This window comes from Coregonus clupeaformis, chromosome 8 (genome assembly GCF_020615455.1).
Source record: "Coregonus clupeaformis isolate EN_2021a chromosome 8, ASM2061545v1, whole genome shotgun sequence".
Lineage (NCBI taxonomy): Eukaryota > Metazoa > Chordata > Actinopteri > Salmoniformes > Salmonidae > Coregonus > Coregonus clupeaformis.
In genome coordinates this window covers 12,438,358-12,466,191 of record NC_059199.1, presented here as the reverse complement: position 1 = coordinate 12,466,191, position 27,834 = coordinate 12,438,358, and the positions used below count along the sequence as shown (strand labels likewise).

Here is a 27,834-nt window from a genome sequence, read left to right as displayed (position 1 = left end):
CGTTCACTTAAGGGAGTTGAGGGGTTGAAATACACAGAGGAAGAAGTCTTGAGTGCTTGAAGGTATGCATTTGCAGTATTTTACCACTATGTGGCAGCATGTAGGTATTCTGTGTTGTGTTCAGTGCAATGTCTCTCTCTCTCTCTTTGGGAGTCTCACCAGAGGTGTTTTCAGTCAGTGATCAATGTTAAACGCCTTGAAGGTTGCAGATAGAAATTAAATTAATAAAGTGGACACCGTTCTCTCTTCTACACGACAGACAATCAGATCTGTACTAGATGATACATTTCTATCTGCAACATTCTGCGAACATTGCATCCTGCTGAACAGACCCCAGCAGGCTTCTGGCTCCCGACTACTGTTGTTTCCTCCCAGCTGTGTTTGGCTGTATGAATGCCAGAGTATGCAGGACTTCTGGGAAAGTTATCAAAGAGAAGTCATTCATTAATCTGACTATCGGTACTTGAATACGTGAAATGATTGTTCATTGAAATCACATTAGGCTACTTCAGTCATTGGCTAGTGATCTTATAAGGCCTCCAAAATGAACTATTATAGTAGCTACAGAACGCTTTTTACCTGAAGGGACATCTCAGGCCTGCCTGTTGGTTATCATCTGGTTATAGATGGACATCAAACACACCTTCCTCTACTGCCTCGATATCTTCCTCTACAATCACTGAGAGAGAGAGAGAGAGAGAGAGAGAGAGAGAGAGAGAGAGAGAGAGAGAGAGAGAGAGAGAGAGAGAGAGAGAGAGAGAGAGAGAGAGAGAGAGAGAGAGAGAGAGAGAGAGAGAGAGAGAGAGAGAGAGAGAGAGAGAGAGAGAAAAGAGAGAGACACTTAGGGAGAGAGACACATAGGGAGAGAGACACATAGGGAGAGAGACACATAGGGAGAGAGACACATAGGGAGAGAGACACATAGGGAGTTCATTCAGATGTTCATTGGCAAACTTCAGACAGCCCTGTATATGTGCTTTCTTGAGCAGGGGGACCTTGCAGGCGCTGCAGGATTTCAGTCCTTCACGGCGTAGTGTGTTACCAATTGTTTTCTTGGTAACTATGGTCCCAGCTGCCTTGAGATCATTGAAAAGATCCTCCCGTGTAGTTCTGGGCTGATTCCTCACCGTTCTCATGATCATTGCAACTCCACGAGGTGAGATCTTACATGGAGCCCCAGGCCGATTGAGATTGACAGTTATTTTGTGTTCCTTCCATTTCACGAAAATCGCACCAACTGTTGTCACCTTCTCACCAAGCTGCTTGGCGATGGTCTTGTAGCCCATTCCAGCCTTGTGTAGATCTACAATCTTGTCCCTGACATCCTTGGAGAGCTCTTTGGTCTTGGCCATGGTGGAGAGTTTGGAATCTGATTGGTTGATTGCTTCTGTGACAGGTGTCTTTTATACAGGTAACAAGCAGAGATTAGGAGCACTCCTTTAAGAGTGTGCTCCTAATCTCAGCTCGTTACCTGTATTAAAGACACCTGGGAGCCAGAAATCTTTCTGATTGAGAGGGGTTCAAATACTTACTTCCCTCATTAAAATGCAAATCAATTTATAACATTTTTGACATGCGTTTCTCTGGATTGTTTTGTTGTTATTCTGTCTCTCACTGTTCAAATAAACCTACCATTAAAATTATAGACTGATAATTTCTTTGTCAGTGGGCAAACAAACAAAATCAGCAGGGGATCAAATACTTTTTTCCCTCACTGTATTAAAACTAATTGAATGTGTCATTGAACCAATTGCACTTTATGGCAGTGAGGTGTGGGTCCACTTGCAAAACAAGATTTCACCCAATGGGACAAACACCCCATTGAAACCCTGCATGCATTCAGGGCAGAATTAGGACAAATCCACTAATAATAAAAACTCAAAAATAGCAATTACATTTTGGAAAGATCTAAAAATACAGTGACCCCCCTCATATCATTACCAAGCCCTGCAATTTCAACAGCTGAGTAAAGAAAAGAGTCCCCTCATCCATCTGGTCCTGGGGTTGAGTTCACAAACCTGTTTTACTAACACACTGAAGCCTCAGGATCAGAACATCCAATCAATCAGAATAAACCAAATTACAACACTACATTACCTATTGGGAAACACAAGCACAAAGCAAAATGCAATGCTATCTGGCCCTAAATCGACAGTACACCATGGCAAACTATTTGACCATGGTTACTGATGAAAACCTTAGAAAAACCTTGACAAAGTACAGGCTCAGTGAGCACAGCCTTGCCATTGAGAAGGATAGACACAGGAAAACCTGGCTCCCTGTAGAGGAAAGGCTGTGCAACCACCGAGCTGCATTTCCTGACAAAATGTTTTTTTAAAACTATTAGAGTGTAATTTTCCCTAATTTGAAACCCTTATTCAAGGTTTCATAGACCAGCTCAGCTGGTAGAGCACGGCGCTTGTAACGCCAAGGTAGTGGGTTCGATCCCCGGGACCACCCATACACAAAAATGTATGCACGCATGACTGTAAGTCGCTTTGGATAAAAGCGTCTGCTAAATGGCATATAAAATAAAAAAAAATTTAAAAAAATATAAAATAGACCTCTCTGATGAGAATATGCTACCCGTCCTGTTGGGGAAGACTAATTGTCCCGTTGACAGTATTTATTATTATTATTATTATTTTAATTATGCTAATATTGTAAATGTATCACTTAATCTCAAAAGTAGGCTTTGGCAATATGTACATTGTCATGCCAATAAAGCAAATTTAATTTAATTGAGAGAGACACATAGTGAGAGATACATAGGAAGAGGGAGAGAGAGACAGACAGACAGACAGACAGACAGACAGACAGACAGACAGACAGACAGACAGACAGACAATGAGAGAGAGAGAGATACATAGGGAGAGAGAGAGAGATACATAGGGAGAGAGAGGGGGAGAGAGAGAGAGACAATGAGAGCGAGAGATACATAGGGAGAGAAAGAGAGAGAGACAATTAGAGAGAGAGAGAGATACATAGGGAGAGAGAGAGATACATAGGGAGAGAAAGAGAGAGAGAGAGATACATAGGGAGAGAGAGAGACATAATGAGAGCGAGAGAGATACATAGGGAGAGAGACAGAAAGAGAGAGAGAGATATAGGGACAGAGACATAGGGATAGAGAGCGAGAGAGAGACATAGGTGGGGAGAGAGAGAGAGAGTGAAAGAGAGAGAGAAAGAGAGAGAGAGAGAGAGAGAGAGAGAGAGAGAGAGAGAGAGAGAGAGAGAGCGAGAGAGACAGATCGAGAGAAAGAGACAGAGAGAGAGAGACATAGGGAGAGAGAGAGAGACAGAAAGAGAGACAGGGAGAGAGCGAGAGAGAGACATAGGGAGAGAGAGACAGAGAGCGAGAGAAAGAGAGAAGAGGGCAGAAGAGGTCAGTGACCATGGTTACTACTGTCTACTGTCTCTTCCATCCATGAACATCATTGTATACTCTACCCATTAGACAAGGGCATTGTTGAACGGCATACAACTCTAAAACATCATTCTATAACACAGCGCTATACAGAGGGAACCATCCATTCCCAGCGGCTTAATTGTGCCTGGATGTATGATTCATCCGTCTGTCCACGTTGCTGTGATTTTTGTCACATTTCCATTGCAAATCACAGGCTGGTAAGAATGCCCAAATGTCTTTGTCTGCGTGTCAGAACTATTTGTGGAGAGACAGAACACACAGCAATGGAATCACAGACGCTTTGAATAGTGAGCATGACAGAATGAATGAAAGGGATCATCGAACAAAACTAACAACCCACCCAATCATTCATTTGAACTACATGCTAATGGTGGACCTGTTTTCAAATGAGATTTTGGACCTGATTTACTAGGCATTTGTGCCAGGTGCATTACTGGGAGACCTGTTTTTGAGTGACACCAAATCTGAAGAATCGTGGTCAGATATGCCATAGTATTAGTGAAACCAGATCTCACCTGTGTTCTGTAGGCTGGGTGGGGTGTTGGCCGGAGGGGGGAAGCTGTAGGAGCGGGCCTGAAGGGAGGGAGCATGCTCATGGCTGATGCTCTTGGTCCGTTTACGACACTCCACAGCAAGACGACCTCGACATGCCTTGTGACAATTAATTCCACACGCTGTCCGAGGGAGGGAGAGACGGAGGGAGTGAAGGGGAAAGAGAGGGAGGGAGAGAGGATGAAAGAGAGGGTGAGAAGAATTCCAAGGAGGGGGAGTAGGAGGGTAAGAGAGAGGGAGAGAGAGGAGGAGAAGATGATAGGGAACGAGGGAAGAATGCCGGAATGCCGGATGAGATGGGGAGTAAGGGGTCGAGAGAGTTGGAGAGGAAGTGTGCAAGGTCGAGGAGGGTAGAGAGATAGGGGATGGGGAGGAGAGAGAGGGAAAGGTTGATAGAGGGAAGGAGGGGTGCAAATAGAACCACTGGGGTTAAGGGAAGAGTGAGTGGTGAGAGGTAGGTGCTCTTACACAACGTGCAGATACACACACACACACACTGACACACACACACACTGCCATGCAGACAGACCCTGACAACAGTTCTGACAACAAAGGACACTCTAGGAGCAGATAGAAAGGGGGAGTGGGGACATCCAGGGTGGCAGTGAGAGAAATTCAGAGTAATGAAACACATACCTAGACACACACACTTATACTCACTCATTCACACACTCACTCGAAACACATTTCGCTCTCAGTAAAACATCAGCGAAAGTTAGTTTCAACACATTTTTCTCTCCCATTTACCATCCAGACTGATTGAGACTCCACACACTCACTCTCTCTCTCTGTCACACATACACACAGTCAGACATTAGTCACTTCTGATCAGCGCCAATTCATTTCAATTATCCGCCGCCATATTCTCTCCCACTCGGTGACTGCGGCTAACAATGGAAATGAATGGCTGGGACCTTCTCATTGACTCCCACACATCTCATTAAGGCCCTCAGCAGAGTAGAGCAGCCTAGTACACTCACACTCAGATTCAGACTGAAACTGCATCCCAAATGGCACCCTATTGATATGTAGGCTACGTGTACCTTTTTTTTTAATGTATGTAATTCTGTCCTTGAGCTGTTCTTGTCTATTAACATTCTGTATTATGTCATGTTTCATGTTTTGTGTGGACCCCAGGAAAGAGCAGCTGCTGCTTTTGCAACAGCTAATGGGGATCCTAATAAAATACAAATACCTTATTCCCTACGAGCACTACTTTCAACCAGGGCCCATAGCGCTCTGGCCAAAAGTAGTGCACTACATAGGGAATAAGGTGCCATTTGGGATGCAGCCTGAGACACAGACACAGTCTATTGAGTGTAGTACAGACAGAGTTCAGGTGTATGCTAATGTGGGTTGGAGCTAGTGGAAGTCTGCCGTGTGACTTTGAGCGGATGAGGGAGACAGTTAATAATTTGTCATGAAGATCTGTCTGTAGATATTTTCAGGGAAATGGAGGGAATTGTTAGGGCTAGGAGTGTTTTCTGTTCAGGTTCACATGGTCAGACTACATTGCATTATCCTCATACTGGATACCCAATGTCAACACATGGTCAGACTACATTGCATTATCCTCATACTGGATACCCAATGTCAACACATGGTCAGACTACATTGCATTATCCTCATACTGGATACCCAATGTCAACACATGGTTAGACTACATTGCATTATCCTCATACTGGATACCCAATGTCAACACATGGTCAGACTACATTGCATTATCCTCATACTGGATACCCAATGTCAACACTTTTTATTATGATCCTTCATGCTCTGTTCAAGTGCTGACATAGTGAGCCCTGTAAGCGGATAATGTAATGTACTCTGATATATTTGCCATGGTTTCCATGCTGTTGACATTAAGCTCAAAGCCACCTTTGGTTCGAGTGACCATTGTTTGCAATCGATGATGACAAAGGGAATTGGTAATTCAATGACGCCACGTGTGGCAGAATTAATATTCAATGACGCCACGTGTGGCAGAATTCATAATTTATTTTATTTCATAGACATGTTGGGGCTATTTGAACTATTCAAGTTAGATAAATGTATTGATTCTCTTACCTTTACACTTGTATCCCTGTTTGTAGAAGCCCCATATCTAGAGGGTGGGGGGAGTAGAGAGAGAAGTACTTTGTCACTTATTTCTCATGAGGGTGGGGGTAGTGACAGATGAAGGCAGAGTAACAAGGATTAGAGAGAGAGAAGAAAGAGAGAGAGAGAAAATGCAAAAATGTGGAGGAGGAGCAGGTGGCTGTGGGGAGAGAGAGCGAGGTAGAAAGAGAGGGAGAAACAAAGAGTGACAGCTGGAAAAATAGACTGTCTCTCACAGAGGAACAAGTGAGAGAGAGAGAGAGAGAGAGAGAGAGAGAGAGAGAGAGAGAGAGAGAGAGAGAGAGAGAGAGAGAGAGAGAGAGAGAGAGAGAGAGAGAGAGAGAGAGAGAGAGAGAGAGCACACAGAGAGAGAGAGTAGAGAGAGAGAGAGAGAGAGACACACAGAGAGAGAGAGAGAGAGAGAGAGAAAGAGAGGTAGAGAGAGAGAGAGAGAGAGAGAGAGAGAGAGACACACAGAGAGAGAGAGAGAGGTAGAGAGAGAGAGAGAGAGAGAGAGAGAGAGAGAGAGAGAGAGAGAGAGAGAGAGTAGAGAGAGAGAGAGAGAGAGAGAGAGAGAGAGAGACACACAGAGAGAGAGAGAGGTAGAGAGAGAGAGAGAGAGAGAGAGAGAGAGAGAGAGAGAGAGAGAGAGAGAGAGAGAGAGAGAGAGAGTAACCAGGTGTCCATCCAACCTTTTTATGCGAGTGAAGTACATGTCGGATGAAAAATGTCACGACAGGTCTGTTGGCAACAGCTAAATTGTCGGTAAACTTTCCAAATGTCAACAAAACAAAATACGCTACACAAGGCGAGATGTTTTTGTGTCAGTAAAATGTATTATGTTGGAAACACCTTTATGCACAAAAATATTGATATAATAATAATCACATCAAAGTAAACTTCGAGTCACGTGATGATATTGTGTGGTCCTCCCACTACGATTGAGGAAAGCATGCAGTTTATCAGGCTACAGATTAAATAAGTTATGATGAACTTCACAGGATGGTGAAAGTGCAAGGTGATGAGCTTGATGCTCCTTTCCAATAAATATCAAGGGTCTTATTTTGGTGACACGTTCATCGATTGGCTGCCGTAAAGACAACGGCTTTTTTTGTCCATAATAATCTCATCATGTAGGCTATACCCGCACTGTATCTGCCAGCTGTTGGCTAGAACGCATGTGCCATGACCAGAGTGGGCACATTCGCTATAAAAACGCAAAATGTTTTGTGACAAAACCGTCAGTAGAGTTGAAAATGTGATGGAAACCCATTTAACCTGTATATTATTTTATTTGATCCATGGGAATTTAACCACAAAAAGTTATTTTATGTGCACTACGTCATCACACTCAGCCTTTTTATCCGCAACAAGTCAATTTGATGGAAACACTTCTCTGGTGTGAAGAAAAATAATTTTTTCTATAGTTATTTTAATATTCTTTGATTTTTTGAATATTCGCATGAAAATCTGTCGCCAATTGGATGGAAACCTAGCTACTATTAGGAAGAGTGAGATAGAAAGAGAAAGCGAGGTAGAAAGAGAGAGAGGTGTGGAGGAGAGACAGGGATGAGGAGGAGGTGGTGGGAGAGTGAGATCAAGCAGATGATAGGAGCCCACCGCAGGGGAACAATGACATGAAAGACCGGTCCAGGAGATCACAGCCAAACCAGAGATCTGAGGACAGAGAAAATACCCTGACCCCACACACAAACACAACACACACACACAGGACACATAAACACACACGGACGAACTCACACACAGCAGGGACAAACGGACACAAACGAGCCTCAATGCCACCAAAACACTGACCAAACATGGCTTCAAAGAGTATACATTTTCTTTCCTAAACTAGACCAACAGTACATAAAAACCTCCCACCAGTCAGACATCAAGAACAAGGGCTACGTCACATATCCACAGACATGGATTTATAGAGAACTAAACACCAATCCTTACAGCTGGCCCCTTGTTTAGTCTATAGCCTTAGACCAGGGCTACCCAACCCTCTTCCTGGAGATCTACTAATTTAACACACCTGATTCTACTTATTAGCTGCTCAACAAGACCTTAACTAGCTGAATCAGATATGCTAAATTAGGGTTGGACTGAAAACCTACAGGACAGTAGATCTCCAGGAAGAGGGTTGGACTGAAAACCTACAGGACAGTAGATCTCCAGGAAGAGGGTTGGACTGAAAACCTACAGGACAGTAGATCTCCAGGAAGAGGGTTGGACTGAAAACCTACAGGACAAAGTAGATCTCCAGGAAGAGGGTTGGACTGAAAACCTACAGGACAGTAGATCTCCAGGAAGAGGTTGGACTGAAAACCTACAGGACAGTAGATCTCCAGGAAGGAGGGTTGGACTGAAAACCTACAGGACAGTAGATCTCCAGGAAGAGGGTTGGACTGAAAACCTACAGGACAGTAGATCTCCAGGAAGAGGGTTGGACTGAAAACCTACAGGACAGTAGATCTCCAGGAAGAGGGTTGGACTGAAAACCTACAGGACAGTAGATCTCCAGGAAGAGGGTTGGACTGAAAACCTACAGGACAGTAGATCTCCAGGAAGAGGGTTGGACTGAAAACCTACAGGACAGTAGATCTCCAGGAAGAGGGTTGGACTGAAAACCTACAGGACAGTAGATCTCCAGGAAGAGGGTTGGACTGAAAACCTACAGGACAGTAGATCTCCAGGAAGAGGGTTGGACTGAAAACCTACAGGACAGTAGATCTCCAGGAAGAGGGTTGGACTGAAAACCTACAGGACAGTAGATCTCCAGGAAGTGGGTTGGGCAGCCCTGCCTTAGACCCTACAGCATTACAACACTCTCTCCCTCCCTGGCTACATACCAAATGGCACCCTGTTCCCTATTTAACGCACTGGTCCTGGTCAAATATAGGGAATATGGTGCCAGTTGGGATTGCATCGTCTATCTATCTCCCAGCGTTGAACTACACAGTGAGTACCGAGACCCATTCATAGGAAGCTGCAGTAAGTATGTGATAAGACTACAGCAAGGGTTGTCAGAAGAGATACATTAAAACAATGTTGGATTATGAAGATATGTCCGAGCCACTGAATTCCATAATGGTGGTGGGGTGGCTTGTTTTTTCAGTGCAGAAAAATGGGAAGCTGAAATATTATGTTTGACCCGAAGCCAGAAGCCAAAAGCCAACAGGAAAGCAGGCAGACAGGAAGTAGCTGATGGCCGTGTCGCTCTGCCACACAATGTTACAGAGCTCATCTTTTCTTCCTCCCTCGGTTTCATGTTTTATAAACATTTTCTCAGAAGGGCATGGAAATTCCACTTAGCGCCCCTTGTGTGAATCATCAGTGTGTGTGGAGGGTGGGGGTGGGGGTGGGGGTGGTGGGGTGGGGTAAGTGTGAGGGTGTGTGAGGGTGTGTGAGGGTGTGTGTTAGTTTTCTTTTAGGGAGAAAGAGTGTATGAGTCAGTCGCTGTGTGTGTGTGTGTTTGTGTTTGTCGATGTGCTGCACCTCATCTCTCTCTGTCTGTGCACCTGTTAGTGGTTTCAGGAGCGGTCACCCAGTCACCTCAGTATAAAGCCATCACTCTGGCTCTCATTACAGCCCCTGCTGACTCACTGGCCTTGTGTGAGTTCCTCTGAAGCACTCAGACACCACTCTCCCTTTCTCCTCACATGAGAAACCTCACTACCTCACTATCCCAGTACTATATCTCAAAATAACTGGCATGGCCTCTAGATCAGACCCAATATTAATACAGAATAATAATGTGGTTACCGTGCAAATGTTGTAATTTATGTATTTGTCTGGAACTTTAACAAAACATGTCAGCATACTCAGAGTGACAGGACGTGGCCATGGTCATCAATGCCATTCTGTCCAAAGGGCCCTTTCACCAATCAATTTAATCAATCCATGCATTTAAAAATGCATTGAAGACAGTAGGGAATGGTACGGGAATAGGAACCTACACAAAAGTCGTAGCAATTTTGACCACGGGTCTCTTTTGCGATTCAAATAATCTATTTTAAGACATTGTGGTAATTGGTCTGTAAGGGTCTGCATTGTACTTTAGAGGGAGGATGGATGGTCAAACTGACCAGTGGATAAGATACTCACAAAGCCAGCGCAGTGTTCACAGAAGGTGGGCTTGACGTAGGTGTTCTCTGTGAAGGTGTGGATGAAGCCCATCTTACAGTTGAGCAGAGAGCTGGCCTTCATGAAGTAGTCAATCATCTCCTCTCGGCTGATCTTCCCATCTCTGGAGGGAGGGAGAGGGGAGAAGAGAGAGAAAAAGGTAATCTGCCTTTGGCCTAAAGAGCAGGAACCCAGACTTCATCAAATAAATTGGAAATACAGACATTTTCATCCTAAAAGAAACATGGTACAGAGGAAACGGACCCACTGGTTGCCGTCTAGGTTACAGAGAGGTGGTAGTCCCATCCACCAAACTACCAGGTGTAAAACAGGGAAGGGACTCAGGGGGTATGCTAATTTGGAATAGAGCAGACCTAACCTACTCTATTAAATTTGTCAAAACAGGAACACTTTACATCTGGCTAGAAATGAATAAGGAAATTATCTCCACAGAGAACAATGTCCTCATGTGTGCTACCTGTATCCCCCCAATATAATCCCCATACTTAGCACACAGGGGAACAAACACCTACCTGAAGGTGACAGCATTCCCTCCCAAATATGCCCCCCTAGACACAACTATGACAAAACAACCATCAAAAATGGTCACAACTCCTGCAGCTCTGTCGCACGCTGAGTCTGTACATAGTCAATAGTAGGCTTTGAGGGGACTCCTATGGTAGGTATACCTACAGCTCATCCCTTGGCAGTAGTACTGTAGACTACTTTATCACTGACCTCAACCCAGAGTCTCTCAGAGCGTTCACAGCCTACTTGAACAGAGCAATACTCAATCATGAAGCATCAAAGCCAAAGAAACTGAATAATATTAAGAAATGCTTTAGATGGAAGGAAGGTAGTGTCGAAACCTACCAAAAAACTATTAGGCAATAACAAATTCAATCCCTTTTAGACAACTTCCTGGACAAAACATTACACTGTAATAGTGAAGGTGTAAACTTATATTTGACCTCTCAGCTTCCCTGTCAAATCAAAAAATTAAGCAGACAACCGAAGAAAATTAACAACAATGACAAATGGTTTGATGAAGAATGCAAAAACCTAAGAAAGAAATTGAAAAACCTATCCAAACAAAAACATATAGAGACCCAGAAAACCTGAGCCTACGCCTTCACTATGGTGAATCACTAAAACAATACAGAACTACACTACGGAAAAAGGAACAGCACGTCAGAAATAATCTCAATGTAATTGAAGAATCCATAGAATCTAACCACTTCTGGGAAAATTGGAAAACACTAAACAAACAACCACACAAGAGTTATCTATCCAAAACGGAGATGTACGGATAAACCACTTCTCCAATCTTTTTGGCTATTGTGATGTCACGAGAGGCTACACAGCTTTCAGCGGGATTGCTCAAGTAGTGCAAGGAGACCAGGTTCAACCAAAACAAGGATTTTATTAAAGGTCTTGGGAAACTAACGAAAGTATAACACAATTCTGTTCTCTGGTGGCTCTTTAAGGGTTAACAGTTCAGGGATGTCTCTTCCACATCCAAAATCATAACTCTCCCTCGCTCAAATAACTTTTCCCCAGTCTTACTGTATTCCACGTTGCAGCTAGTGGCCAACCCAGCAAAACGTCCTTCCAAATGTCCCACACGTATTTCCACAGGTGCATATATCCAAAGGTGAGTATTTCCCAAAGGTAAGTATCTCCAAATCCTTATATTCCTCATGGAAGTGGACGTGCAGCACTCTTGTCCTCCCGAGAGCCCAGCTTGGAGACCGTGTCTCTTCACCCCCAACAAACCTTCAGCTCATCAGCTCCTGATTGGTTTCAGCTGCGTGGGAAGATTGGCCATAGAGGGTTGGAGTTCCCGACCATACCAGCAGATGGAGCCATAGCTGTCTGGGTTTGCAGCCATCTCAGGGGGATGTAACGTCCCTCCAGGACACAGCCTCTCGTGACATCACACATCCCCCTCCTCGGGACCGACGCCCTCGTCGGGTAAAGGCAGCGAAGAAGGCATCACGCCGGGAGAGGGCGTCCGCATTTCCGTGGTGCTTGCCAGCCCTGTGGACAACAGAAAAGTTAAACGGTTGCAAGCTCAAAACCATCTGGTTACTCTACTGTTTGATTCCTTGTTCTTGGCCATCCACTGCAGAGGGGCGTGATCAGATACCACCATGAAACGTCGGCCCAGGAGATAGAACCGAAGGGGACTCCAGGGCCCAGACTACAGCCAGACATTCTTTCTCCACCGTTGAATAGTTCTTCTCTCTTGGAAGTAACTTTCTGCTTAGGTAGAGAATGGGATGTTCTTCCCCGTCATGTGCCTGGGTGAGGACAGCACCCAGACCCACCTCCGAAGCATCCGCTTGGACAATGAATTCCTTCTTGAAGTCTGGTGCCACCAGGGATCGGACTGGAGCAGAGTGCTCGCTTCAGGTTGAGGAAAGCCGCCCCTCCGCGCAGGGTTCCACTTCACCATTCGTGGAGTGGCGTTTGGTCGTCAGCTCCGTCAACGGTGCAGCTATGGTAGCAAAATCTGCAATAAAGCCGCCTATAGTAGCCAGCGAGGCCCAAAAATGACCTTACTTGCTTCTTGTTGATGGGCTGCGGCGAGTCCTGTATGGCCCGCAGTTTGGCTTCCTGTGGTTTGACCAACCCCCGCCCAATGGTGTACCCCAGGTAGTTTGTCTCACTGAAGGCCACCTTGCACTTCTTCGGGTTGCCGTGAGCCCTGCTTCCCTGAGCGAATCCAGCACCGCTTGTACCGGGGTAGGTGGCTGGCCCAATCCTGACTTTGTATAACCACATCATCCAAATAAGCCGCTGCGTGCCTCTTGTGGGCGCAAGGACTCGATCCATCAGGCGTTGGAACGTGGCAGGTGCCCCGTGGAGACCAAACGGAAGTCGGGTATACTGGTAGAGCCCCCCTCCCGGGGGTGGCAAAGGCTGTCTTCTCCTTAGACGCCGGGGTCAAGGGCACCTGCCAGTAGCCTTTGTGAGATCAAGAGTGGTTAGGAAACGAGCATGCCCCAAGGAGTCTATTAAATCATCGACACGAGGCATTGGGTATGCATCAAATTCAGACACTTCATTCAACTTTCGATAGTCATTACAAAATCGTACTGAACCGTCTGGCTTGGGAACTAGTACGATGGGACTTGCCCAGGCACTGTGGGACTCTTCGATTACTCCCAACTCCCGCATCTTCCTTACCTCCTTCTGTATAACCACTTCTACGAGCCTCTGGCACGCGGTACGGGCGCTGGTTTACCGTTCGGCCAGGCATGGTGCGGATCTCATGTTGGACCACCTCTGTGTGACCGGGGAAGGGAGGAGAAGACATCCTGGTTCTGCTCCACGAGTTCCAGGGCCATCTGTCGTTGATGTGGGGACAGATTTGGACCCAGCTGAACCTCTTCTCGCGCCGGTTCCTGGGTCTCTGTGGGGGTAGAGAGCTGAACAGCGCCTCTCTGGCGTGCCACTTCTTTAAAAGGTTAACATGATAAATCTGCTCAGTTTTCCTTTTATCTGGTTGCCTCACCTTGTAGTTTACTTCTCCCATGCGTTCAATGACCTCATATGGTCCTTGCCAGGTTGCCAGGAATTTGCACTCAACGGTTGGCACCAGGACCAGCACTCTGTCCCCGGCTTAAACTCCTGGGCTGAGCAGATCTGTTGTAGGAGGCTTGCTGTTGCCGCTGACTGGCCTCCATGTGTTCCCGCATCATGGGATAGATGGCCTTCATTCTCTCCCTCATAGCCCCTACATGGTCGATCAGTGTCCGCTGTTGGCATGGCTGCTCCTCCCAGGCCTCCTTGGCGATGTCGAGCAGTCCTCTGGGTCTGTAGGAAAGCAAGAGCTCAAAGGGTGAAAAACCAGTAGAAGACTGAGGTACCTCTCTCACCGCAAATAATATGTATGGTAACAGCTGATCCCAGTTGCGCCCATCTTCCCCTACCGCTTTCCGCAGCATGGATTTTAGTGTTTTGTTAAAACGTTCGACTAGGCCATCTGTCTGGGGGTGGTAGACCGAGGTTCTCAGCTGTTTGATTTTCAGTAAAGCACAGAGTTCTTTCATCACCCTGGACATGAATGGAGTCCCTTGGTCCGTCAATATCTCTTTTGGGATTCCCAGACTAGTTGAGAGACGGAACAGCTCCTTGGCGATTTGTCTGGATGTAGCCTTCCTCAGCGGAATGGCCTCCGGGTACCGGACGCATAGTCCAGAATGACCAGAATGTATTGATGTCCCCTGGCACTTTTCGGTAAGGGCCCGACTATGTCTAATCCAATCCTCTCAAAAGGAGTTTCGATAATGGGCAAGGGAATGAGCGGGTTTCTATATGTGGGCTTTGGCGCAACCTGCTGACACTCAGGGCAACTACGGCAGTAGTTCTCTATCTCTTTGTGTACTCCTGGCCAAAAAGAAACGTTGCATGATTCTTTCCTTAGTCTTCTCTACCCCAAGTGGGCCCCTAGCGGGTGTGTGTGGGCTAGGTTGAGTACTGTGGCCCGATAGGGCTGTGGCACGAGGAGCTGTTCATGCACTTCCTCATTTTTCTTGACTATCTGATATACTAACCCCCGGTTTACTGCGAAATGGGGGTAAGTAGGGGTTGTCTTATCACCTAACACTACACCTTCTAATACCTGCACATTTCTTAAGGCATTTGCAAGAGTAGGATCTTGTAATTGAGCCGTACCATACTGGCCTGTGAGAGGGGAAGCTCTTGGGTGCCTGGGACGTCTTCTTCACTGGAGAACGGAGCACTTTCCTGGGCTGCGTTCTCTTCTCCCGTATCCGGACCAGTCTCGGTGTCGGTCTGGGCACCTGCCATCCCTATCAGAGCCCGGGCGGGAGTGAGTAACTCGGAGGATTGCACCGGAGCCTTCCCAGGATGAGTCTTGCCTCTCCGTTTCCGAGGTACTCGGGTTATCCTCTCCTGAGACTCTCTCCAGAGTGGGTAAAAGGCTGGGCAGTCTCGTCCAATTAGGACAGGGACGGGGAGAATCAACCACCCCGCCGTCGTGTGTATGGTTCCCCGTGTGCTGGTCATTGTAAGTTCAGTAATGGGGTATTCTCTGGTGTCCCCATGGACACAGGAAACTGGGGAGGACTTTCCCGGGGGTCAGACACGTTGGGCCCACCAAATCCTTACGCACCAGGGTGGCCCGGCTACCAGAATCCAGTAAGGCCTCCACATCATGGTGATTCACAGTTACCGGGCAGGTGGGGTCGATCTGGGCCGCCATCTACGACTCCCAAGAGCGAGGCAACACGGTGTGTGGGTGCTGAGCTGGAGGACTCCGCAGTGGGCATAGGTTCATCGGCTGGTTTCCCACACTGCCAGGAGATATGTCCCATCTCCCCACACCGGTAACACTGTCGAAGTTTCCCCCTCCTGGTGTACTCTTCTTGGACCCGCTCTGGTTTCTGGCTCCCCCTGGAGCCGGGATAAGTCCTGACGTGGCTGGGTTCGAGACCTTGGGGGTCCCTTTGGACGGGTTCTTCCCATTTGTGGTGGGGCCGCACTCCTGGGGTCTTTTCGGGAAGCATTCAGCATCTCCGCTGTGGCCTGGTACTTTTCCACAGCTTCCACGGTCAGATCAGCCGTGGTCAAGGCCTGTTGACTGATGAACCGTTTTGCCTCATAAGGCAGGGCGCGTAGGTAACGATCCACCACAACGGCCTCCACCACCGCCGCTGCTGTATTCCTCTGCGGATCCAGCCATTTCCTTGCGATTCGGACAAGTTCATGCATCTGCGCCCGAGGAGGTTGGTCTGGTTGGAAGGTCCAGCTGTGAAAGCGCTGGGCCATACCAAACTTTGTGAGTCCATATCTGCTGAGGATCTCAGACTTCAGGGCATCATAGTCAGTAACCTGGTCAGGGCCCAGGTCCCGGACAGCATTCAGCGCTTCCCCGGTTAGAAAGGGGGCTAACAGACCAACCCACTGTTGCTTGGGCCAGGCTTCCCTAGTGGCCGTGGCCTCAAATGCATGCAGGTATGCCTCAATGTCATCGGTAGCTCCCATCTTAGATATAAAGTCACTTGCCTTTATTGGGCGGGTATTTTGGACCACCCTCTGTCTCTGCAACTGCAATTCCTCTGCCTTCAGAAGGTTGGCTTTCTTTGCTCCTCCCAGAGAGCCACGTTTGCTTGCATCTGGGCTTGCTGGCCAGCAACAAGGGCTTTCAATATGTCCTCCATTTCAGTCGGGCGTGGGAGCCCTACGGCCAACTTGGAAAACTGGGTGATCAAACCTTCGGTATCCTCCTCTGACATGCACTATTAACGCTTGAGCGTGCCTGTATTCTCCACCATCTGTGATGTCACGAGAGGCTACACAGCTTTCAGCGGGATTGCTCAAGTAGTGCAAGGAGACCAGGTTCAACCAAAACAAGGATTTTATTAAAGGTCTTGGGAAACTAACGAAAGTATAACACAATTCTGTTCTCTGGTGGCTCTTTAAGGGGTTAACAGTTCAGGGATGTCTCTTCCACATCCAAAATCATAACTCTCCCTCGCTCAAATAACTTTTCCCCAGTCTTACTGTATTCCACGTTGCAGCTAGTGGCCAACCCAGCAAAACGTCCTTTCCAAATGTCCCACACGTATTTCCACAGGTGCATATATCCAAAGGTGAGTATTTCCCAAAGGTAAGTATCTCCAAATCCTTATATTCCCTCATGGAAGTGGACGTGCAGCACTCTTGTCCTCCCGAGACCCAGCTTGGGAGACCGTGTCTCTTCACCCCCAACAAACCTTCAGCTCATCAGCTCCTGATTGGTTTCAGCTGCGTGGGAAGATTGGCCATAGAGGGTTGGAGTTCCCGACCATACCAGCAGATGGAGCCATAGCTGTCTGGGTTTGCAGCCATCTCAGGGGGATGTAACGTCCCTCCAGGACACAGCCTCTCGTGACATCACACTATACAGTGAGGGAAAAAAGTATTTGATCCCCTGCTGATTTTGTACGTTTGCCCACTGACAAAGAAATAATCAGTCTATAATTTTAATGGTAGGTTTATTTGAACAGTGAGAGACAGAATAACAACAAACAAATCCAGATAAACGCATGTCAAAAATGTTATAAATTCATTTGCATTTTAAATGAGGAAAATAAGTAATTGACCCCCTCTGAATCAGAAAGATTTCTGGCTCCCAGGTGTCTTTTATACAGGTAACGAGCTGAGATTAGGAGCACACTCTTAAAGCGAGTGCTCCTAATCTCAGCTTGTTACCTGTATAAAAGACACCTGTCCACAGAAGAAATCAATCAATCAGATTCCAAACTCTCCACCATGGCCGAGACCAAAGAGCTCTCCAAGGATGTCAGGGACAAGTTTGTAGACCTACACAAGGCTGGAATGGGCTACAAGACCATCGCCAAGCAGCTTGATGAGAAGGTGACAACAGTTGGTGCGATTATTCGCAAATGGAAGAAACACAAAAGACCTGTCAATCTCCCTCGGCCTGGGGCTCCATGCAAGATCTCACCTCGTGGAGTTGCAATGATCATGAGAAAGGTGAGGAATCAACCCAGAACTACATGGGAGGATCTTGTCAATGATCTCAAGGCAGCAAGAAAACAATTGGTAACACACTGTGCCGTGAAGGACTGAAATCCTGCAGCGCCCGCAAGGTCCCCCTGCTCAAGAAAGCACATATAAAGGGCCGTCTGAAGTTTGCCAATGAACATCTGAATGATTCAGAGGAGAACTGGGTGAAAGTGTTGTGGTCAGATGAGACCAAAATGGAGCTCTTTGGCATCAACTCATCTCACCATGTTTGGAGGAGGAGGAATGCACCTATGACCCCAAGAACATCATCCCCACCGTCAAACATGGAGGTGGAAACATTATGCTTTGGGGGTGTTTTTCTGTTAAGGGGACAGGACAACTTCACCGCATCAAAGGGATGATGGACGGAGCTATGTACCGTCAAATCTTGGGTGAGAACCTCCTTCCCTCAGCCAGGGCATTGAAAATGGGTCGTGGATGGGTATTCCAGCATAACAATGACCCAAAATCTGTGGAGGGAGCTGAAGGTTCGAGTTGCCAAACGTCAGCCTTGAAACCTAAATGACTTGGAGAAGAGCTGCAAAAAGGAGTGGAACAAAATCCCTCCTGAGATATGTGCAAACCTGGTGGCCAACTACAAGAAACGTCTGACCTCTGTGATTGCCAACAAAGGTTTTGCCACCAAGTACTAAGTCATGTTTTGCAGAGGGGTCAAATACTTATTTCCCCCATTAAAATGCAAATCAATTTGTAAAATGTTTGACTTTTTTTGTTGTTATTCTGTCTCTAACTGTTCAAATAAACCTACCATTAAAATTACAGACTGATCATTTCTTTGTCAGTGGACAAATGTACAAAATCAGCAGGGGATCAAATTATTTTTTCCCTCACTGTATAACAAAGAACAAACAGCAAAAACATATACATGATCATATACAAATCTTAGAATCAACTATTAATGATGACCAGAACCCAATGGATTCTGCAATTAGATTGAATGAACTACAGGACAAAATACAAACCCTCCAACCCAAAAAATAGCCTGTGGTGTTGACAGTATCCTAAATGAAATGATCAAAAATACAGACCACAAATTCCAATTGACAAACAAACAAAACAAAAGGCAAAGACTTCTCATGCTTTGTTGATGGAAAAAAAAGTTTTTGACTCAATTTGGCATGATTGTCTACAAATTGATGGAAAGCAGTGTTGGGGGGAAAACATAAAATCCATGTACACAAACAGCAAGTGTGGTAAAAAACACACACATTTCTTTCCACAGGGTCGTGGGGTGAGCAGGGATGCAGCTTGAGCCCCACCCTCTTCAACATATACAGTGCATTTGGAAAGTATTCAGACCCCTTGACTTTTTCCACATTTTGTTTACGTTACAGCCTTATTCTAAAATTGATTAAATAGTTTTTCTTTCCTCATCAATCTACACACAATACCCCAAAAAACAGTTGACAATTTTGCTAATTTATTCAACATAAAAAAACGGAAATATCACATTTACATAAGTATTCAGACCCTTTACTCAGTACTTTGTTGAAACACCTTCGGCAGCGATTACAGCATCAAGTCTTTGGTATGACGCTACAAGCTTGGTACACCTGTATTTGGGGAGTTTTTCCCATTCTTCTCTGCAGATCCTCTCAAGCTCTGTCAGGTTGGATGGGGAGCGTTGCTGAACAGCTATTTTCAGGTCTCTCCAGAGATGTTGATCGGGGTTTAAGTCCAGACTCTGGCTGGGCCACTCAAGGACATTCAGAGATTTGTTCCGAAGCCACTCCTGCGTTGTCTTGGCTGTGTGCTTAGGGTCGTTGTCCTGTTGGAAGGTGAACCTTCGCCCCAGTCTGAGGTCCTGAGCGCTCTGGAGTAGGTTTTCATCAAGGACCTCTCTGTACTTTGCTCCGTTCATCTTTGCCTCAATCCTGACTAGTCTCCCAGTCCCTGACGCTGAAAAACATCCCCACAGCATGATGCTACCACCACCATGCTTCACCGTAGAGATGGTGCCAGGTTTCCTCCAGACGTGACGCTTGGCATTCAGGCAAAATAGTTCAATCTTGGTTTCATCAGACCAGAGAATCTTGTTTCTCATGGTCTGAGAGTCTTTAGGTGCCTTTTGGCAAACTCCAAGCGGGCTGTCATGTGCCTTTCACTGAGGAGTGGCTTCTGTCTGGTCACTCTACCATAAAGGCCTGATTGATGGAGTGCTGCAGAGATGGTTGTCCTTCTGGAAGGTTCTCCCATCTCCACAGAGGAACTCCGGAGCTCTGTCAGAGTGACCATCGGGTCACCTCCCTGACCAAGGCCCTTCTCCCCCGATTGCTCAGTTTGGCAGGGTGGCCAGCTCTAGGAAGAGTCTTGGTGGTTCCAAACTTCTTCCATTTAATAATGATGGAGGCCACTGTGTTCTTGAGGACCTTCAATGCTGCAGAAATGTTTTGGTACCCTTCCCAGATCTGTGCCTTGACACAATCCTGTCTCGTAGCTCTACGGACAATTCCTTCGACCTCATGGCTTGATTTTTGCTCTGACATGCACTGTCAACTGTGGGACCTTATATAGACAGGTGTGTGCCTTTCCAAATCATGTCCAATCAATTGAATTTACCACAGGTGGACTCCAATCAAGTTGAATAACATCTCAAGGATAATCAATGGAAACAGGATGCACTTGAGCTCAATTTCGAGTCACATTGCAAAAGGTCTGAATACTTATGTATTTTTAATATATTTGCAAAAATTTCCTAAAAACCTGTTTTTGATTAATCATTATGGGATATTGTGTGTAGATTGCTGAGGAGTAAAAAAAAAATAATCAATTTTAGAATAAGGCTGTAACGTAACAAAATGTTGAAAAAGTCAAGGGGTCTGAATACTTTCTGAAGGCACTGTACATCAACAAATTGGCGAGGGCACTAGAACAGGCTGCAGCACCCGGCCTCACCCTACTAGAATCTGAAGTCAAATGACTACTGTTTGCTGATGATCTGCCGCTTCTGTCCCCAACCAAGGAGGGCCTACAGCAGCACCTAGATCTTTTGCACAGATTCTGTCAGACCTGGGCCCTGACAGTAAATCTCAGTAAGACAAAAATAATGGTGTTCCAAAAAAGGTTCACTTGCCAGGACCACAAATACAAATTCCATCTAGACACCGTTGCCCTAGAGCACACAAAATACTATACGTACCTTGGCCTAAACATCAGCACCACAGGTAACTTCCACAAAGCTGTGAACAATCTGAGAGACAAGGCAAGAAGGGCCTTCTTTGCCATCAAAAGGAACATACAATTCGACATACCAATTAGGATCTGGCTAAAAATACTTGAATCAATTATAGAACCCATTGCCCTTTATGGCTGTGAGGTCTGTGGTCCGCTCACCAACCAAGAATTCACAAAATAGGACAAACACCAAATTGAGACTCTGCATGCAGAATTCTGAAAAAATATCCTTGGTGTACAATGTAAAACACCACAAAATCCAGAAAAGAGACGTTAAATTCTACAACCACCTAAAAGGAAGAGATTCCCAAACCTTCCATAACAAAGCCATCACATACAGATAAATGAACCTGGAGAACAGTCCCCTAAGCAAGCTGGTCCTGGGGCTCTGTTCACAAACATAAACAGATCCCACAGAGCCCCAGCACAGCAACACAATTAGACCCAACCAAATCATGAGAAAATAAAAATATAATTACTTGACACATTGGAAAGAATTAACAAAAAACTGAGCACCTCATTTTGTGGGCAGTGTGCACATAGCCTGTCTTCTCTTGAGAGCCAGATCTGTCTACGCGGCCTCTCACAGTAGCAGGGCTACAAGAATGCAATTTGGCCCTAAACAGCGAGTACACAGTGGCAGAATACCTGACCACTGTGACTTAAGCGTTTGACTATGTAGACTCAGTGAGCATAGCCTTGCTATTGAGAAAGGCCACGGTAGGCAGACCTGGCTCTCAAGAGAAGACAGGCTATGTGCACACTGCCCACAAAATGAGGTGGAAACTGAGCTGCACTTCCTAACCTCCTGCCAAATGTATGACCATATTAGAGACATATACTTCCCTCAGATTACACAGACCCACAAAGCATTCGAAAACAAATCCAATTTTGATAAACTCCCATATCTATTGGGTGAAATACCACAGTGTGCCATCACAGCAGCAAGATTTGTGACCTGTTGCCATAAGAAAAGGGCAACCAGTGAAGAACAAACACCATTGTAAATACAACCTATATTTATGTTTATTTATTTTCCCTTTTGTACTTTAACACTGTATATAGACATAAAATGACATTTGAAATGTCTTTCTTCTTTTGGAACTTTTGAGTGTAATGTTTACTGTTCATTTTTATTATTTGTTTATTTCACTTTTGCTTTTTATCTATTTAACTTGCTTTGGCAATGTTAACATATGTTTCCCATAAAGCCCATTGAATTGAGAGGGAGGGAGGGAGGGAGAGAGGTGAGGGGAGGGAGGGAGGTGAGGGAGGTGAGGGGAGAGAGGGAGGTAAGGGAGGGAGAGAGGGAGGTGAGGGAGGTAAGGGAGGGGAGAGAGGGAGGTAAGGGAGGGGAGGGAGGGAGGGAGGTAAGGGGAGGGGGAGAGGTAAGGGAGGGGGGAGAGGTAAGGGAGGGGGGAGAGGTAGGAGGGGGAGAGGTAAGGGAGGGGGAGAGGTGAGGGAGAGGTAAGGGAAGGGGGAGAGGTAAGGGAGGGGGGAGAGAGATGGAGAGAGGGGCAGAGAGAGAGAGCGAGAGAGAATGAGATGGTTAACAAGATGTGTCTCCTTCCCGATCTAATTGTGTGATACTATTACATATGATATGGTTACAATATCAGTTATACGTGACTGTTGCTATGTAGCCTATGGTTAACAGTTGCTGAGATGCTGGTTTTGTCTCTCACTGGTTTTTGTCCAGTTCTCCAAACTTGCTGAGGTAGGGGAAGTTGTTCCTGATGATCTCAAACTCCTCCCTGGAGATGTGACCGTCCCCGTCCGTGTCAAAGTTCTTGAAGACAGACTGTAACCGAGGAAACACACATTACTACTGCATATCAAAACAAAGAGTACTACGGTTGTCATGACTCGGACTCATTGTGATTAATAAAAGGGTAGCTGTGAGGATAACTACTATGTTCCAAGCCAATTACATGGCCTCAACAAGTTGTAATTAGTCATCAATTGGATGTGAGTTAAACCAGACTAAATGCTGCGCTCACCATTGAGGACAGCATTCAATCTGGTTCAACCAGGCTAGATGTGAGACACTTAGCGTAACGTACGTCCACCATCTTCTCTATGTGTTTGTTGATGACCGCAGGGTCAGCTTTGGGCTTCACCGACGCAGCCCACTCGTCAATCATCGATGGCTTGGGCTTGGGGGCAGGAGCAGGGGCAGGGCCGGAGTTCTGCCAAACCAATGAAAAGACAGGAAAATAAATCAATGACTTATAAAGCGGAAATTGTTGTCATTTCAGCAAAGATAGTTCTTAGAAGAGAGAGTTCCCAAACTAGAGAGATCTCCAGAGACTTCCTAGAAGCAATAAAAGGGAAAAGTTCAACATGAGAGAACAACAGTGTTCAAATCACATGCGAAGATTAACATATTGGTTTCCTATTAGCTATACAATAAGAATTCATTGGTTTCCTATAAGCTATAAGAAGAATACATTTACTTCCTATATAAGTTATAAGAACACATTGACCTTCTTCTGTAAGATATAAGAAAAAAATTGGCTTCATATAAGCTGGAAGAACACATTGGCCCCTATCGGTCCCTAGCTCTCACCGCTGGTTTAGCACTTCGTGGCTCTCTCTGTAGAGACAGCTGGTAGATCTCCTCCTCTGTGTGGTACTGGTCCAGAGACACCTGCAACACATGATAACTTGATTAATATAGCTACTGCATGTGGATACCATGACAACCGAGGAGCGAAGAAGAGGAATGCATTGTTGTTTCCAGAGGCATACAGCTCTCTCTCATATCCAATACATAATCATGGAATCATTTTCTTTTTAAGGTTCATTAATTAATTAATAAACCTAGAGAAATATATTGATTGGACCAGAAGGCTTAAAGCCTATTTGGTGAGTTAACATTGGCTCTCCACAGTAAACCGTATTGCCATGGTTTCACAGACAGATTGACTTTTTAACTTCATCTTCCAACACCTGTCCAAACTAAGCTGAAGTTGAATAAACTGTATAAAGCCAGGGAATTATATGATTGAGTATCGACCACTTCTAAGCAAACTTCCACAGGTGCCCTTCAACTCATTAATGACTGTCAGTTTCTAATAACAAAAAGAAAGTACATAGAGCATATTTTGCAATAAAAAATACCCTGTACATATTCAACCCACCAATTAGAATTTGGCTTAAATAATTTTAGTCCTTCATACAGTTGAAGTTGGAAGTTTACATACACCTTAACCAAATACATTTAAACTCAGTTTTTCACAATTCCTGACATTTAATCCTAGTAAAAATTCCCTGTCTTAGGCCAGTTAGGATCACCACTTTATTTTAAGAATGTGAAATGTCAGAATAATAAAATTCTTTCAGCTTTTATGTCTTTCATCACATTCCCAGTGGGTCAGAAGTTTACATACACTCAATTAGTATTTGGTAGCAATGCCTTTAAATTGTTTAACTTGGGTCAAATGTTTTGGGTAGCCTTCCACAAGCTTCCCACAATAAATTGGGTGAATTTTGGCCCATTCCTCCTGACAGAGCTGGTGTAACTGAGTCAGGCCTCCTTGCTCGCACACGCTTTTTCAGTTCTGCCCTAACATATTCTATAGGATTGAGGCCAGGTCTTTGTGATGGCCACTCCAATACATTGACTTTGTCGTCCTTAAGCCATTTTGCCACAACTTTGAAAGTATGCTTGGGGTCATTGTCCATTTGGAAGACCCATTTGCGACCAAGCTTTAACTTCCTGACTGATGTCTTGAGATGTTGCTTAAATATATTTCACATAATTTTCCTTCCTCATGATGCCATCTATTTTGTGAAGTGCACCAGTCCCTCCTGCAGCAAAGCACCCCCACAGCATGATGCTGCCACCCACGTGCTTCACGGTTGGGATGGTGTTCTTCGGCTTGCAAGCTCCCCCTTTATCCTCCAAACATAACGATGGTCATTATAGCCAAACAGTTCTATTTTTGTTTCATCAGACCAGAGGACATTTCTCCAAAAAGTATGATCTTTATCCCCATGTGCAGTTGCAAACCGTAGTCTGGCTTTTTAATGGTGGTTTTGGAGCAATGGCTTCTTCCTTGCTGAGTGGCCTTTCAGGTTATGTCGATATAGGACTCGTTTTACTGTGGATATAGATACTTTTGTACCTGTTTCCTCCAGCATCTTCCCAAGGTCCTTTGCTGTTGTTCTGGGATTGATTTGCACTTTTCGCACCAAAGTACGTTCATCTCTAGGAGACAGAACGCGTCTCCTTCCTGAGCGGTATGACAGCGTCGTGGTCCCATGGTGTTTATACTTGCATACTATTGTTTGTACAGATGAACGTGGTACCTTCAGGCGTTTGGAAATTGCTCCCAAGGATGAACCAGACTTGTGGAGGTCTACAATTTATTTTCGGAGGTCTTGGCTGATTTCTTTAGATTTTCCCATGTCAAGCAAAGAGGCACTGAGTTTGAAGGTAGGCCTTGAAATACATCCACAGGTACACCTCCAATTGACTCAAATGGTGTCAATTAGCCTATCAAAAGCTTCTAAAGCCATGATATCGTTTTCTGGAATTTTCCAAGCTGTTTAAAGGCACAGTCAACTTAGTGTATGTAAACTTCTGACCCACTGGCATTGTGATACAGTGAATTATAAGTGAAATAATCTGTCTGTAAACAATTGTTGGAAAAATTACTTGTGTCATGCACAAAGTAGATGTCCTAACCGACTTGCCAAAACTAGTTTGTTAACAAGACATTTGTGGAGTGGTTGAAAAACTAGTTTGAATGACTCCAACCTAAGTGGATGTAAACTTCCGACTTCAACTGTAACTTAAATCCTGCTATATGGCAGCACATTTTGGGGACCCCTTTCCAATGTAAAATATACATCATTGGTTAAAAGCCCTACCGAAATGTTACACCTGGCATTTTGTACAAATATACACACTGTGATCCAGAATGTTATCATCACAAAGCTTTCTCATGCAAACACTGCAACCCTCAACCATCAATAACAAAATTCTAACAAATAGAAATCTATAACCAAAATGCATACACTAATTATTGGCTAAACAAAATTCTATTTAAATCACAAACTTCAATGTTACCAAATTATAAATACATATATCAAAAGAGCACAACACCTAATCAAGATCAAAGAATTCAAACAAAGGAAGACATTAACAATGTAAATACTCCGTGACCTTAGCCTGGCCTTAGAGACAGGACGCCATTGAAAAACATGGACGGTCAGAGAAGAAAGACTATGTAAACACTGTGGCTCGGGTGAACTAGAGAATGAGCAGCATGTTCTACTCCACTGCTCCACATATGACTCAGAGGTACTTATCTACTGAAATATGAAGAACGAACGGATTTGTTGAACTACCTGTTCAGGAGAAAATCTGCATTATTTTAGGGCAAAACGTAGACAGTAGATATTGCTGCAGATTTGGCCTGTCATAATATTAGACACACAATAGCTCCCTCCATGTCATTCACATGAGGCCTTGAAAATTTATTTTCTCAACTGTTGCCTGATTATTCTACTTGTTGTGTATAATTGTATATATACAAAAGTGGAAACAGTAGGCTGATAACAACGCTGCACTGTAGTTTCACTGAACTGTTTTCAGGTGTATTCCCCTGCGCTATAAACCAAAAGCTACACTGAACAAAAATATAAACGCAACATGTAAAGTGTTGGTCCAATGTTCCATACGCACAAAAACCTTACGATATATATACAAAAGTATGTGGACACCCCTTCAAATTGCTGACAGGTTTATAAAATCGAGCACACAGCCATGCAATCTCCATAGACAAACATTGGCAGTAGAATGGTCTTACTGAAGAGCTCAGTGACTTTCAACGTGGCACCGTCATAGGATGCCACCTTTCCAACAAGTCAGTTCGTCAACATTTCTGCCCTGCTAGAGGTGTCCCGGTCAACTGTAACTACTGTTATTGTGAAGTGGAAACATCTAGGAGCAAAGGCTCAGCCGCGAAGTTGTAGGCCACACAAGCTCACAGAACAGGACCGCAGAGTGCTGAAGCGCGTAGCACGTAAAAACTGTCTGTCCTCGGTTGCAACACTCACTACCGAGTTCCAAACTGCCTCTGGAAGCAACTTCAGCACAATAACTGTTCATCGAGAGCTTCATGAAATGGGTTTCCATGGCCGAGCAGCCGCACACAAGTCTAGGAATACCATGGAGTGGTGTAAAGAACGCGTTCTCTGGAGTGATGAATCACGCTTCACCATCTGGCAGTCTGACAGATGAATCTGGGTTTGGCGGATGCCAGGAGAACGCTACCTGCCCGAATGCATAGTGCCAACTGTAAAGTTTAGGGGAGGAGGAATAATGGTCTGGGGCTGTTTTTCATGGTTTTTCATGGTTCCAATGAACGGAAATCTTAACGCTGCAGCATACAATGACATTCTAGACGATTCTATGCTTCCAACTTCGTGGCAACAGTTTGGGGAAAGCCCTTTCCTGTTTCAGCATGTCAATGCCCCCGTGCCCAAAGCGAGGTCCATACAGAATGGTTTGTCGTGATCGGTGTGGAAGAACTTAACTGGCCTGCACAGAACCCTGACCTCAACCCCATCGAACACCTTTGGGATGAATTGGAATGCCGACTGCGAGTCAGGCCTAATCGCCCGACCTCACTAACGCTCGTGGCTTAATGGAAGCAAGTCCCTGCAGAAATGTTCCAACATCTAGTGACAAGCCTTCCCAGAAGAGTGAAGGCTGTTATAGCAGCAAAGGGGGGACCAACTCCATATTAATGCCCATGATTTTGGAATGAGATGTGCGCTGAGCAGGTGTCTACATACTTTTGGTCATGTAGTGTATACACTGAGTGTACAAAACATTAGGAACACCTTCTCTTTCCATGACATAGACTGGCCAG

At 45.3% G+C, this 27,834-nt stretch overlaps 1 protein-coding gene across 3 annotated transcripts in view; it reads right to left on the bottom strand.

Annotated features, from left to right (window-relative positions):
• Positions 1-315: 315 nt before the first annotated feature.
• The window catches only part of LOC121571119 (RAS guanyl-releasing protein 2), a 63,947-nt gene continuing 36,428 nt past the window's right edge, over positions 316-27,834 (bottom strand). For 2 of the 3 annotated variants that reach the window (XM_041882420.2, XM_041882421.2), the window contains exons 10-17: positions 23,517-23,597; positions 23,011-23,136; positions 22,633-22,748; positions 10,193-10,334; positions 6,050-6,086; positions 3,946-4,104; positions 580-679; positions 316-414 (exon numbers count right to left, since the gene is read on the bottom strand). In XM_041882420.2, coding sequence (XP_041738354.1) covers positions 621-679; positions 3,946-4,104; positions 6,050-6,086; positions 10,193-10,334; positions 22,633-22,748; positions 23,011-23,136; positions 23,517-23,597 — 720 coding nt within the window. In that variant the 3' untranslated portion in view covers positions 316-414; positions 580-620. The remainder of the gene's footprint in view (positions 415-579; positions 680-3,945; positions 4,105-6,049; positions 6,087-10,192; positions 10,335-22,632; positions 22,749-23,010; positions 23,137-23,516; positions 23,598-27,834) is intronic. The other variant, XM_041882422.2, reaches the window with a different exon arrangement.